The sequence below is a fragment of the Pholis gunnellus genome (assembly GCF_910591455.1).
Source record: "Pholis gunnellus genome assembly, chromosome: 8".
Taxonomy (NCBI): Eukaryota; Metazoa; Chordata; class Actinopteri; order Perciformes; family Pholidae; genus Pholis; species Pholis gunnellus.
Window position 1 is genome coordinate 16,896,041 of NC_136534.1, and position 15,564 is coordinate 16,911,604.

The 15,564-nt window shown below is 44.1% G+C and overlaps 1 protein-coding gene across 1 annotated transcript in view; it reads left to right on the plus strand.

Moving 5' to 3' along the window:
- adamtsl4 (ADAMTS-like 4) overlaps positions 1-15,564 on the plus strand; it is a 31,544-nt gene that overhangs the window by 11,424 nt on the left and 4,556 nt on the right. Inside the window, exons 5-12 of the mRNA XM_079164344.1 lie at positions 4,414-4,516; positions 10,523-10,662; positions 11,150-11,354; positions 11,866-12,050; positions 13,412-13,571; positions 14,134-14,391; positions 14,544-14,673; positions 15,246-15,450. Of these exons, the coding sequence (XP_079020470.1) occupies positions 4,414-4,516; positions 10,523-10,662; positions 11,150-11,354; positions 11,866-12,050; positions 13,412-13,571; positions 14,134-14,391; positions 14,544-14,673; positions 15,246-15,450 (1,386 nt within the window). The remainder of the gene's footprint in view (positions 1-4,413; positions 4,517-10,522; positions 10,663-11,149; positions 11,355-11,865; positions 12,051-13,411; positions 13,572-14,133; positions 14,392-14,543; positions 14,674-15,245; positions 15,451-15,564) is intronic.

The window sequence follows — 15,564 nt, forward strand, 5'->3', positions numbered from 1 at the left end:
TTTTTCTGTTCTTTCTAGAAAAGTTGTTCTGATGCTCAAACTCAATTTTCCCCCATAACAGTATTATTTCTTGCCGCTCGTCTTGCGCAGCGCGGGGCCCCCGTCACTCGCTGATAGATGAGCAGCGTTTCTTTTGGAGCACTCCTCCTGACTTCCCTTCCTGAGGGTCAAGGCCGAGAGCTGGGAGATGCCCTGGAAAGCGCCGACGCACGGCCTCGGTTCACAAGATTAGCCGGAGAATGTTAATCGGCTGAGGACAAACACATACGCACACATCTTAACATATGTCATGGATTTGTGTGCATGCATACAGTGATTAGTTCCGGCGTGTGTTGATTTACGGCTGCAGGGGCCAAACGTCAGTTGTTTTGTCTGTGTAATGTCGCAGTAATAGATAGATATAAACTTTATTCATCCCCAGGGGGAAATTAGTTTGTAGCAGCAGCAAGTTACAGAGTCAAATAAAATATTACGTATGGAAATGCACAATATATACAATACAATCAAATAACAGAATTTGAAGAAATGCTTGAGGAATGACCGGCCAGCCTTAACCTGTATGTGGCATTGCTGCGATACGGACAGCCGTGCAGGCAGAGACTCGCACGGAGAATGCTGACGTTTTACCCGGGCTTTCCCTACGGAAACACACATGTGGTGAAAGGTTCCCGCTTTCCTTGTGATCTGTTCCTACCGAAAAACTCATTAGTCTTGCCTGGGCCGGTGTTTGTGTTTCACGCAAGAGTGTTATGTGTGACCAGGATTGGCTGGTGTGTGTTTATATGTGTGTGGCATTTTTGTGTCTGTGTGTGTGTGTGTGTGTGTGTGTGAGCATAGAACAAAGCTTTTAGCCCTCAGGCAGTCCCCCCCCCCCTCCTTCCTTCACATGCTCCAATATATTGCCCACAGACCTTTTCTCTCCTGCCCCCTCTCTGGTAGTAAAACACATCTGAAACTTTCACAGCTCCCGATCAAAAACACTGACTGTCAGCTGTGTTCACTTTTCTTTCACCTGCTCTCTGCTGCTATCCACCGTTCACTCTTTCAACGTGTCAGTCAGTAGCAGCCAGTTTGAGTTTCAGGTACTTTGATGGTACTTAATAAGCAGGGAGTTGTGATACTCCTGGTGTTGTACAACTTGGGTCTTAGTTTACTAGTTTTGGCCATCATTCTTATTGGCAACCCCCCAGGGAGAAATCCCGAACAAATCCAACGGAGCAAGAAACACAGCAGTCAGACAAACAAACCCCCAGGTCATCTTAACTTATTTGGAAGAGAAAACGAAAGGTACATTTTCCCGACTGTCCATTGTAAACATCCGTCACAGTTTACAGACGGACTTCTTGATTGGACTCTGGTCTTCCTGTAGAATGAAGGATTAATACCAACATTTGGTTTCGCTCACTTCACCTCTAAAGTGGTTTAGTTTAATCTGGCTTCACTGTTGGCCTGTTTACATTAAACTGTCGGACTTCATTGTAGTCATTACTTCAGTGAGCATGACGCTATCATACCTGATTGATTACCATGTTGAGTGTAAATGCTGACCAGAACTAAGAAATACAAGACCCAAGTTGGATGAGACTGTTACATTTCTTTTAATCAGTATTAGCCAAAAAAGAAATGCACACAGAAGAAGTTTTTTTTAATTTAACAAAAGAAGCTGGAAAGTTGTCAAATATTAAATCTAAGTAAAATCAGCTGCACACAATAAAAAAAACTATATTGCTACATGATTGAATGGTTTTGACTTTTGGAGTGAACCTGTGGTTTGAATGTTTTGATAGCATCCACAGGCCCAGACTCATCCTCGCTACCTTTCCCTCACCACACACCACCTTTCTGTCTTTCTATCACCCTTCGTCTTTAAGTATTTTACTCTCTTTTATCTCCCCTCCTTGGCCCATTCAATAACTGTCACTCACCCCCAGCTCCCCTGTCATCACTCCCTCTGTTCACAGTTAAGGGGGAGACCCCCTAACCCTGCACTCACAGTAAATGAGGGAACACCAAAGTATGCCAGCCCTTACAATAACACACATTCTCCTCCAGAACCGTGAAACACCAGTTTTTGCTCTCACTTTACCTCCCCTCCCGCCATCCTCCATTCAGTCCATTAGCCTCCTGATGTTTTTACACACCCTAAACTCTCTAGTGGGAGGACAATCTGTTCGCTGCTTAGTGTTCATACAGTCACCAACGCATGAATGCACACACTCGTCTTTTACTTGCATTCTCTCTTTTCATTTTACATTCCTCTTGTTGTCTTTTTTGGAAGCTCTTTCTTTCTTTTTACTGAACTGTAGCATCCCATAGCTGCACACACACTGTCCTTGTGTGTGTGTGTGTGTGTGTGTGTGTGTGTGTGTGTGTGTTTGGTGTTGTCCACTTATCGTTTATGGTCTTACAGGCACACACACACACACACACATGAAAAGATACACAGAAACTCTCCAGTTTCAAATGGCGCCCAACATGTTTACGTCCTGCAGACATATTTACAACCATCACCAATCGCATTTCACACGAACACATCCAGAAAGATTTACAGGGTTACTTGAAAACATCAGGTCACATACGTACACTGACCCTCAATCGCCCCCCCCTCCAACATATGCATTCAGCGGATGTAGCTTAAACACACTCTCTCATTTATTAAGAGACTTAAACCAGACTACAACATATCGCCTGTAAATCGCACTCCACTAGAAGAGAAACAACAGATGATCCTTATGAGTACCTTGTGCCAACAGCGACATCAATTAATTCACTCTCACACACACACACACACACACACACACACACACACACACACGTATACACACACACAACACAGTGAACGTGTGAATTTCAGCAGTGTCAATGAGTGCATGCCTTGAAGGTTTATCCTTTAATGTCTTTTAGTTACACTTTGTCGCAGAAGCCTGTTCACATGGGAACTATTGATGTGTGTGCATGCCTTTGTGTGTGTGTGTGTGTATAAACTTGACTACTCCCTTGCTCTTGTCTCCCTAGATGAGTGACTAGGAACTTTCCAGCTGTTTGTGACAGCTGTGAACGTGAAAAAAAACAAAAGACAAGAGGAACGAATCTAAGAAAGAGAGGAGTGAAAGACAAGATCATTGTGGAACTGACAGAGATTTGAGTTGCAAGGAAATTTGAGAACTCTGTCTGCGGCATGTGAGAGTGTGTGTGTGTGTGTGTGTGTGTGTGTGTGTGTGTGTTTGAGCCAGCTGTATATCAGAGGGCTGTAAACTCAGTGTTTTTTGACCAGACAGGATGGTTGTGGCTTCCCACAGTAATGATACCTGATGATGAGTGTGTGTGTGTGTGTGTGTGGGTGTGTGCTTGCAGCAGTGGAAAAAGTATGCAGTTTTTTACTCAAGTATAGAGTTTGTATTAATACTCCATTATAAGTAAAGTTCCTGCATTCAAAATGTTAATGTTAACTAAAAGTACAGAAGTATAATCAGCAAAATGTACTTAAAGGAATAGTTGGACACTTTGGGAAATATGCTCATTCTGCAATCCGTCAGATGAATATGACGCTACCGCTAGCAGCCGGTTAGCTTAGCACAAAGACGAGAAGCAGGAAGATGAGCTAGCCTCTGCCCAAAGGTAACAAAGTCGGTCAGCACCTCTAAGGTGTTAGTAAATAAACTTTAGTCTTAAGTCTGCGCAGTACAATTAGTAAATACTTTTCACAACTGTGTGTGTGTGTGTGTGTGTGTGTGTGTGTGTGTGTGTGTGTGTGTGTGTGTGTGTGTGTGTGTGTGTGTGTGTGTGTGTGTGTGTGTGTGTGTGTGTGTGTGTGTTAGGCATTGTGAGTTATGGTCAGTACAGTATAAACCAGCAGAGTCGTCTCTGCCTGATGTTTCAGCTGTCGTTTAAGTGCAGGTATGCTAAAACTCTTTCCACTGTACGGCTCCATAAGGACTCTACTTGAACGAGCACAAACTGGACATGTGCTCATACACACACACGCACACACACACACACACACATGCACGTCACATTCTGTGGTAATGCACTAAAAGCCACGGTGGATTTATGTGTGCAGCCGCTTCCAAAAAGTCTATTATGTCCATATGGTTCTGATATTGTACCCTCGCTGACTGCCAAAAGCAGTATGTAGACTGCGTGTCCGTGTGTTTTTGTATTTGTGTGTACAGGTATGGTGTGTTTGCGCTTACTTCTATGATTTCAATTGAATTAAATGAATGAATGAATTCCTTTTTCTTTTTTTTTGCGGTGTTTCCTTTGCCTTTTCCTCACAACAGTCCACTGCAGCCTTCCTTCTTCAGTGAGCGGGAGAGGAACAACTGCCAGTTTAATAGCTGTGTGATTTCATATTCGTTCAATGTGTGGCACTGCATTTTAAACTTTCTGTCTCCCTGTGTATCTGTCCTCCAGGTGTGTGGAGGAGCTTCGTTGGACTCCAGAGCAGAGCAGTGTGCTGCCTTTAACACCCAGGAGTTCATGGGTCGCCTCTACAACTGGGAACCTTTCACTGAGGGTGAGGACTGAGTTAACACACACACACACACACACACACACACACACACACACACACACACACACATGGTAGTTAAGGGTTTAGCTGCAAAGTGCTTCAATGTGATAATAGGCTTACTGTGAGAATGTAGGAGAGGGGGAAAGGGGGGGGGGGGGTTGAAAAAGCGTCAGTAAAATGTGTGATTAAGTGAGTTAAATGTTGCTCTTGTATTAGTGTGTGTTGGCAGGCCTTTCACTGCATGCCCAACCTACCGCAATCCCTCCCCTCATTGGCCTGCAGTACATGTAGCATCAAGGGTAGTGGGGAGTCAAGAGGAAAAGAGAATGACTGTAAATCAATCTGCTTTTATTCTTTGCACAAAACACTCTCTCTCCCTCGTCTCATTTTCCTCTCATTTGTCCAACATCTCCCTTCCTCTCCTGCCAAGCGTCTCCTCCCAGCTCTGACTAAGCACACAGATTCCTACTGAGTGAGATAAAGACAGAAAGAGAGAGACAGAGAAGGGGAGGTGAGAGGTGATGGGACGCAAGTGTTGTCACATGACCAGTGGGAGCAAAGAGAGACAACGTGGCTTGCGTGTGTGTGTGTCTCTCTCTCCGTACAGTGTGTGCGTTTGTTTACTTTGGTGTTAGGTGTGCAATAGTTCAGCGCAGTGGAGATTGTGTCTATTTATCTTTGTTTTCCAATGCTGGAGGGAAGATCGGGAGAGAAAACACTAAACAGATATTTGAGGAATTTGAGAGAAAGGGAAGAGTGGATAGAGAGAATATTACAAACATGGGGGTTTTGGGAGTGAGAGATTGGAGGAGGGGAAGACAAAGAGAGTACAGAAAAACACAGCTGTGAGATCAACAGTATTTGTCATTAGACTTATGTTTGCAAGCCTCTGTGTATTTACAGTATGATATTATTGGCTTGTAGTGTAGATGAATGGCCTAATGGATGTGAGATAGTATGTGGCCAAATGTTTGTGCATGTATGTTTGTGTGTCTGTCTGTCTATACACTTGTGATTACTGTATCAGCTGGCTGAAATTCCTCAACACAGCACACTGAGAGTGTAGAGCCGGACGCACTAGATCAGCAACATCAACCATAATGTACAGTTTTTGGTTTGGTTTTAGTCTCAATGCACACATAGCACGCCTGTCCAAATATCGACGAAACTAAAAAGTAGAGCATGTAACACAAATAAAATGTTATGAAGAACGGCATGATTTCCACAAATGGCGTAATACACCCAGATATATTAAAGAGACAGCTACAATATCTCTATTGGTAGCCACATTTGTCTTACAGTGTGTAGCGCCATATTACCCACCTCTACATCCATGTGCTCGGGTGGTTGTCTCTCACCCACTATGAGCTGGTCATCCCCCTGTGACCCTGCAAAGGATAAGTGTTTATATATAATGGATGGATTACCCAAGTTATTTTCAAGGCAACACAGAGGGAGTTCACCTTGAAGGATGTACTGATATCTTTTTGGTCAACCCTCGGGCCAGTTTTGAGGATGCAGGCGGATGTAGACATGGTGACATCTGTAACGGGAGTCATCACAGCGGTATCAGCTGGAGTCTAACTGCCTGCGTAAACACACAGGGGCTTTTCCTTTCACCCACCACCCCCGCTCTCTGTGTGTTCGTATGGGGAAAGAGTGAGATTACTGTATTTATCCTGAATTTAGCTGCTCTTACATTCTTTCTATGTGCTGTGCGTTCTTGCCCTCTGCTCTGGCTTATTTGTAAACCAGCTTGTCCTTGAGAAGAGGACAGGAAGAAAAGCAGAGAAAAACCTCTTATAGGGGGGTACATGGGTAAATCATGGTTCTGGCATCAGAAAGACACAGCATAGTCACATCACTGGGAGGATTTGTTTGGATAAAAGAAGCCACCAACTGGCAGATGTCACATTTATTGGTGGTGATGAGGGGATACAGTACTGTGTGTGTTAAAGGTATTTGCAGATGACGTCAGCTGGGTCAGACACACTTGATCAGCACTGTAGATGATCCTTTTCCACTCCGCTAAGTAAACTGTATCGCACTGTTTACTTCAGTCCGGTCCCATTGGCTGCAACCCAAATCTTCATATCTCGCTTCCCATCAACACACTGGAGGCTGCGCGGAGTGTGTGTGTGTGTGTGTTACATCGAATGGTGTGTTAGTCATTTTTCTCCAGCTGCACTTATCTGTCTAGGACTTTGTAACGCACTGCATATATTTCCCTAAAGTATTTCTGTTAAACCGTACAGTCAGCTCTTGCTACTTCGTGTGTGGGTTTTTTTGCCTCCGAGGTGACAGCTCTGTTATGTATGAACTGCAAAGTGTTGTGGCCTTTGGTTTGGAACTGGAAGCTTAAACTTTAAAGCTGCCACAATGGCTAAAAACCACAGAAGTAGTAATGTTTCCCCTCGCAAGCTCAGCCCTGAATAATGCTACCTCTAGTTTTGTAAGCGCTGCACGTGCAGGTGTTGTTTTACTTGAATATTCCCTTTTTTTCTGGCCTCATCCCCAGTCCGCTTACCCATCCTCCCCTCTTCCTGTCCCACTGCCTCTCTCTTTCTCTCTCCCTGTTGGAGTTTGTTTAGACGGAGAGATAGTGGGGAAGTATATTCAGACAACATATATTCCACTGTCTGAACACTAAGCTCAGAGAGGGAGAGAGAGACAGAGAGGCCCGAGATCGAGGCGAAGAGAGGAACAGGGAAGCAGAATGAAGTAGCTAGAGACAAATGTAAGATAAAGGAGCACAAATAGAGAGAAAAGTTAAAGATGATTAGGAGTTGGAGAGCACTCGAACATCGGGGCGGGATAAAGAGGAGATGGAGAATGAGGGAGATGAGCAGGAAGCATACAGAGAGAGAGGCGGAGAGTACATGAGTGGCAACACGTCTCCCCCTCTCTTTTCTGTCACTGTCATCAGTCTAATCTCTCAAAGATAACTATGACAGACGGAAAGAGAGAACAAGGGTGGAGAGAGATAGTGGGAACACTGCCTTCCTTTTTCTTTGTTTCTTTTTTGAATATGTACAGTATATCTGTCTCGCTGCAATTATCAGACAGGAGCAAAAGAATGGGTGCAAATAAGCAGAAATATTTGAAGGTTTGGCTCATTTGGATGTCAGTGACGAACAGTGAGTCGTGCTTTCGTACCAATTATTTTACAATATGCCGCCACCAAGACATTAATGTTAATTGAAAACAGTAAAATCAATAAAATCAGTTGGTAAAATAAAAAAATAGCAGATTGCAGGAAGCTGTTGAAGGTCGGAGTAATAATACAAATTGTTTTGGTCTCAAGTTGTTTAAATCAGAAACAGTAAGACACCACTTCATTAATTATTTTATTGGCACTTGATAGTTTCCACATATGCTGATGACATATTGTATTTTTATGAAGCACTTACTTTTCTAATGTTTTATCTCTCTCACGCCATATTTTAGAAATATTTTACAGAATTTCCAGCAACGAAGTAAACTCTGATAAGTCTATTACTGCACCAATGAATCTGTTTTCTGCTTCCTAAAGTATGGTACGGTCCATGTTGAACCATTCTGAAGGACCACTACTACATGTTAGGAGTATATTTATAAGCGAATTCATGTACCTAGTTATGTACCATAACTTCCCTACAAAGTTGTGGAAAGATAAACATCCAGTCTGAGTCAATTGCTTCACGTGTATGACTTCCTGACCACTTCCAGACACTAAAAAACACTCCTTAATGTCCACAGATCAGGATGTCTAACTGGCAAAGGAACAAACTGTGCATGGTGTCTCGGGCCAAACTTAAGTGTTTTTTGTCGAGACTCTCAACATGACTCATCCCTGATGTAGGTGTTTTTTTGGGCCACTTTTCAGTCATTAAGATACTGAGTTCACTCTGTCCTCCCAGCAGTGAAATACTCCAAGCCTTAGTACCTAATCCTTCTATTTCCTGAAACAATAAAAAAGCATTTTAACACACCAGATTTACTAATCCTTCTCTTCTGTCTGGAGGTTCGCTATGTTTCCGAATGATGACTTATATCATCCGTGTTGAAATGTTGTTGCATTTCAGCGTAGAGTCAAAGAACAGCGATGTTTGAAAGCATATGGAGTTACTTTCAGTCCACTACATACCAACTATACACTTTCTGCATTCTCTCTTGAACACACAAGGTGAAAGCTGGTATTTGACCTTTAGTCTTTGTTCTAGTATCTCTTATGAGCATCTTGACTTTGAAGGGGCTTTGGGTTACTTGCTGATGATGGTTTATTGAAGTGGGAGAGGGGATCTTCTTGGTGAAACAATCTTCAGTGGTATTATATGAAAATATAGTGGCATTGGTGTGATACCAGAACGACACAGAAAGCACTTTTGGAGAGAAAACCTACTTTTCAAACCAGGACAGAATGATACAACTGTACCACAGTTAGACCACAAGGTGTCATGCTGTTCATATTTATTATATATATTATATTTAGAAGTATGTGAGAAGTCACAAATTCAGAAGCACAGAAGTTGTCCTTTAAACCCTGACAGAAACTCCTCCCTCCCATCTGCAACTAAATAAGATCATGTTTATAGCTCTATTTCACACACACACACACACACACACACACACACACACACACACACACACATCAGCCCTGCCCAAGGCCTTTAACCCCTGTAAGACCCCAATCTCCAACCTCAAAGAGGGTAATAAACAGTTGAGCCGCTCACTGTCCCTTCTTCACCTGTTTTTCTATCTTTTTATATCTTACACATTTTGGGAAGTATATGCTAACTCACTTTCTTATCACAAGAAGATAATTTCATGTCTGTCTTAAAAGAATGATTCACCAATTTAGAAGATGCTCCACAATAACATTGTCGGACTCACAATGGACAGCTTTTTAAGTATAAAAAATGTTGCAGCAGAATCACGGCGCTATAGGCTTTTTTAGTCCACACATTCTTCTATGTTTTCAAAGTGTTCCTACATTACCCACAATGCAACTCAACAGATTTGGGTGTGTTATGCTAGTAGCTGCCTCAAGCCTTTATCTTCAAGCAGAGATGAGGGGCGTGCAACAGAGGCCTGGTAAACTTGCTTCTTCTTAACTCCACACCTCCAGATTCTTTTCTTTTTCTTGTAGTCTTAAGCCCCTTCCGATGCTGACTCATGTGACATCACTTGAGGCGATTCATCACACTTCGCACAGCTTTCTTTTGAGCTAAAAATGACTTTGTACAACTTTTTTCACATACACAACAGTGGTTAGCCTGGCTTATTATAGACACTGGACGAGCATGGCTCTGTCCAAAGTTCAATAATGCACCTACCAACACCTCTAAAGTTCACTATCACACATTGTGTTGCTTGTTAGTTAAATCATTACATAAACAAATGTGTTATATGTTTTATGTGTTGTGGTTTTAGAGGAACACACATGGTGTAACTATTATCTTCTCATTGCATTCCTTTAAACCTGCTCATTGTATTCCACCACTCAGACACACTCTTCTCTTGCTCTTCCACTTTCTCAACATTTTTAGTTTGGACCCCTCCCCTATTCCCTTGTGAGATCTTCTGTATTCTCCACTCGTGCCACTTCTCTCAGTACTGAAGGACTTCAATTTCCTCTTTTACCTTGAAGCTGTCTTCTTTTTCTCTTATTCGTCCCATCTGTTCTTTTCTTCCTTGTACATCTATTCCTGCTGTGTTTGCCCGTCGGGTTCTTCTCATAAATCAAACCTTCCTCAGGCTTGTGTTTACACCTCTCCTCTGGGGATGTAGCTCCTGGGATGGTGCAGCAGTGAATGCATTCACACAAGTGAGCAGCAGGAGGGGAAATAGCTAATCACTCTGGGGCTGTCTGACAGTCGGGGAAGCCACATGGAAAGACATTCATCGCTAAGCTGGGTCTTCTCAGCGCCAGGCAGATGCAGAAAGAAGCTTCACAGATCTATGCAGAAGATCTCACAGTCAGACACATATAAATCAACAAGTTATGCAATAATCATCCCTGTGTTTCAGCTGGTGCGGACAAACAATGCGAGCTGACCTGCAGACCTGCCGGCTATCGTTTCTATGTCCGCCAGGCCGAGCGTGTCAGAGAAGGGACCCCCTGCTTCAACGTCAGCTCCAACGACGTGTGTGTAGAGGGGCGATGTCTGGTGAGTGCATTTATATGTGCATGTGTGGGAGATTTTAGCTTCAGGTATCTGAACCCAAGTCCATCCTGTCTAGTCGGAGTTGACAAAATCCAGAACCTCTCCGTCTCAGGCTGATTGAAGCCTGGCATTCAGATTCAGAGTGCCTCCAATCGTTTTTATTACCCTGCTCTGGGCCTCTGTTCTCTCTGTCTTTCCCTCTTTCTCTCATTTGCACTCCATGATTTTGCCCTTATTCCACACATTTCTGGCATAAATCCGGCCATCGATAGTTACCAATTGCACAACCAATGGTGAAATAAACACTGGCAATGGATGTGAAATTTCAACCACATTGGAAAAGCTTTTCTCTGCTCTGTCCCCTCCCCTCCTCCCACATCTCTTTTGTTCCCCTCCCCCACCCCCCCCCCCCCCCCCCCCCCCCCCCCCCCCCCCACACCCACATTGTTTGACCCATCACTCACATCTTTTCACCTTCCTCTCCTGCCAGACCGAGGGTTGCGATGGGGTACTGGGCTCCGGCTCTGTGATTGACAAGTGTGGAGTGTGTGGTGGGCGGGAGAGCTCCTGTCGAAAGGTGACGGGAAGTTTCCAAAATGCCACGGTTCCCCTTGGTTACCACAAGATCCTTGATATTCCGCCCGGAGCTACGTTCATTAACATCAGTGAAAGGCGAGCCAGCCCTAATTACCTGGGTAAGAGCTAATAGACACAAACCAAATCATGCACACACACACACACACACACACACACACACACACACACACACACACACACACACACACACACACACACACACACACACACAGTTTAAGGTTTCTTACATAATACTGGTTGCAGCTCCAGTTAAAGTCAGATGTTGGCAGGGGAATTGCAGATTTGGTAATGAGATGTGTGTGCTGGCTCAGACCAAGACTGTAAATTTTGTGCCCTCACAGACTCAAAGCGGATAAAGCTTGTATTGTTATAGCCCATAAGGAACCAGTGAAGTGTGTATGTGTGAGTGTTCGTCCTCCCGTTTGGTAATGAGACAGCACTCCAAAGTCTGTTTGTCTGTCTGAGAGTGTGTTTGGGTTCATGGGGTTTTCCTAAGAATTCACCACTATATAGACTAAACAAGATCAAAATAAGGAAAGAAAACTTGACTCAAATCATGCTTCACTCCTCCTGTCTGCCCTTCTAACACTCAAACCCTCTTTTCTCCAGCCATGAGGAGTGGCACGGGGGCTTCAGTGGTGAATGGGCGGTGGGCTGTGGACCCGCCTGGGGAGTACCAGGCAGGAGGCACTACCTTCACCTACACCCGACCTAGAGCACAGGCGGAGGGGGAGGAAGAGAAGGGCGAGTCCCTCAGGGCTCCGGGACCAACCACCACACAGCTACAGCTATATGTAAGAACAGTGTTTGCTTTAACCCTGTCAGCAAACATGAGCCAGGGCATGGCAAAAATTGAGTTAATGATAAGAATCACACACATAGACACATGTGTATACACAGAGTATTTAACATCTCTATAAAGTTGCCGTAAGACTGAGGCTATGCTCTCCTGCTCTGTGTCAAGATCTTCCAGATTGCCTGGGTTATTTTAGCATTATGGTGGGATAAAGACAGCTATACCAAAGCTTAGCCTGAGCCACATCAGACTATCCAGGGCTTAATGATAACAATTCCAACCTCAGGCTAAGATCTTATTAAAGAACAGAACTCATCTGCAGCTTTAGATCCAGAAGTCACAGGGAAGGAGGGGGTAAAAATAGCAAGCACCAAAGCCACTGGAACCACCTGCATTTTTATGGCTTTATTTTGATCTTGAAAAAAGACAAAACGTCTATAACCACACCGTTGGCACTGTGAGGGCGTATTGCTCATTACATGCTGGGAAATGAAATGTTGGAATAGAAAGACAAGTCAGCTATATGTAGAGCCACAAGTTTGGCCACAGAAAAAAATTCAAATAAAAAAGACCAAAACAAAAGAGTTTGTTTGTTCTCAGGTTGCTTTTTTCTGTATAGCACAAGTTACACCCCAAGCTACACCCACTGTTTGCTCAGAACTTGGTTTTTTTTCCAGCTCCCGCTTGCATTCAACTACTTTACTTTATTCTTACAATCACATCAGTATGGCAGAGGAGAGAGGTCAGGTAAACCTATACGCTCATTGCAAGCTACTTGAACCAGGGACGTTGTGTTTCACGGTCAGCATCTTAACCACTAGAAGCTGCTTAGCTTAGCATAAAGACTTGAAATAGCTCCTCTGACTCTGTCCAAAAGTAACAAAATCTGCCTAGCAGCACCTCTAAAGCTGAACTACAAGTTGTTTGTTTAATCTGTACAAAAGCCAAAGTCAATCCTTTTAATTGTTATTGAGATATGTCACTCTTGACCAAGGTGCGGCATTGACAAGATAGAGCAACTGCCAGAATTACATCTTAGGCAAAAAATAGCAGATCCAAATGTTGTTGCCATTGGACTCCAGCTGATTACGTTTAGATGACCTTGGATATGTTAAGTCTTGTGTGATGGTCTGCAGGGTTTCATAATAAGAGCGGGGACACATAGCATACACCCTGCTGAGGCATCCTTGAGCTTGACAGTGTTTCCCTGTCAGGGCCTTAGTGGCTCGTCCTGACCTTTCAGTGCGTTCCTCGATGGGGATCTGTAAAGCTGTTTTAGGGTGTTTCTTGTCATTGGCTATTTATTTATTTTTACCTCTAACTTTGTCTTTTCTCTCACCCTGTTTTCACGCCCTCCAGATAATTTTCCACAAGGAGAACCCGGGCATCAACTTTGAGTTTTATGTCCCCGTGGAGAAAAAGGAGGTGGAGAGGGAGAGGCTGACGGAGAGGGAGAAAGAGAGGGAGGCACCCAGAGAGAGGCCGAGGGAGCGAGAGCCAGCGAGGGCACCCCTTCGCAGTACGTCTCCCGCACTTCTACTTTCTGGTTTTATCTTCTTCTGTTTGGCTCACTTTTTGACAGCCATGTTTTCTGCATGTTTCATACAGTAGCACAGAGACACTGGATACTCCACAGTCCTGTTCAGCACATGGTTGAGTCTTATCAAATGCAGAATTTAACCCTAAATCAAACATCTCCGGATTCATTCTTTCCAAACTACTCAGGGAAACACTACTGTGAGCCATGATGGACGTGTTTATGGATTAGGATGGGTGTGGTTGTGGGCCAAAAGGGAGGGATTATTGTGCAAGTGTGTTTGTGTGTTTGTGCGTGACCTAGATGGGAGGCTATCTGGTCCACGTGTTCGCTGACATGAGACCCTGATCTCATCATGACATCATTAGCGTCTGACTCACTGCCTTCCTCCTATTCTTATATTTTCAACATTCGTGTTTTGCCTCTTCCTTCACTCGTAATCGCTCTTCTCTCCATGTATGTTACCTAAAGTTCACCTCTCTCTTACCCTGCCTTTCCTTTCTAATTTGTCTAAATGTCAATCTCTTTTCTTCTTGTCTCCCAGGTCCTCTCACTGTGTCAGTAGAAGACCCTCCTGCTCCTCCTCCCATTTCGGTCCCTTCCTTCCCCTCCTCCTCCTCCACCTCTGTGTTTTCTCCCCCTTCCTCGGACCGATTGACACCTGAGAGGTCACGTCCTCGGGGCTCTGCACCCAATAGGAATGCTCGGATCCCCCCTCGCACTGACCTGCCACTGGACACTCAGCCACCATTTGTGTGGAGGAGAGGAGGACTCACAGAGTGCTCTGCTTCCTGTGGCAAAGGTCAGAGTTCCTAAATGCTTGTTAGAAACTAATGACTTACTTACGTTGGATTGAGTGATGTCTCCCCCCTGTGGTGTGTAGGTGCAAGTACAAGGACATGGAACTGATGTATTTCTCACTCTGTGCATCTATCCATCTTTCTCTCTCTGTAGGTTCTCAGAACAGAGTCATTCTGTGTATAAACCGCCATACAGACGAGGAAGTCCCGGAGAGGAAGTGTGATTCTGCAGCCAAGCCGGTTCCTGAGGAGGAGCCTTGTAACACACATCCCTGCCCACCATTGTGAGAAAACACGCAGTTACCTTGAAAAGATACATCATATATATATATTACTTTATATTCAGCTCTCCAGGAAGAGCGATAAATGCCTTTTCTCAGAAGCAAGTGCTTTTTTCAAAGCGGATAACTCACTGCATGAACACCACACTGCAAAACATTTTCTGTATGTTGAGTGCTTAAAGTTGTATTTTTTAAGAAATATCTGCCAGTGTGCTGTGAATATTTTAATTGTTTCCAATGCAAATCACCTTGTTTTCAGATATATAAAAAAAAAAAGTGTTATTCAAGTGTTTAATTTATGGAAGATTCTTGACACAAGTTTCTATTGTAAACAGGTTTATAGTCACTGCACTGGCAGATTTCTATAATTTTCAATTAAAGACAGAAAAGACTTGATAGGGTGGAGATTTTCTCAGGGGAAAGCATGGATAATGTGATAAATGCACCTAATACACACAGTTAGATTCTATTGAAGTAGTGTGTATCTGACGCCATGTGAGTATTTGTTATTTTCCTGTAATATTTAGCTTCAACATGTCCCTCTCTCTCTGTCACTCCCTCACTGTTTCCTTCAGCTGGGAGGCCAGTTCATGGTCAGAGTGCAGTGTGTCCTGTGGCCCCGGGGTGCAGCAGAGGCAGCTCCAGTGCCGGCAGAGCTTTGGGAACCGCTCCACCATGGTCCACCCGCAGCGCTGTGCCAACCTCACCCCACTAGAGTCCACACAGTCGTGTCAGCTCGGCCTCTGCTCCCATTGGGAGGTCAGCACCGACTGGAGCACGGTAGGTCAACAATACCAGTATGCTACTGTGAAATGTATCTGCTAACGGGTCTGCAGTGAAAAGAGGCCAAGTAATGCATCTCAGAGTCTGAAAACAAAACAGACCGAAAGTAAA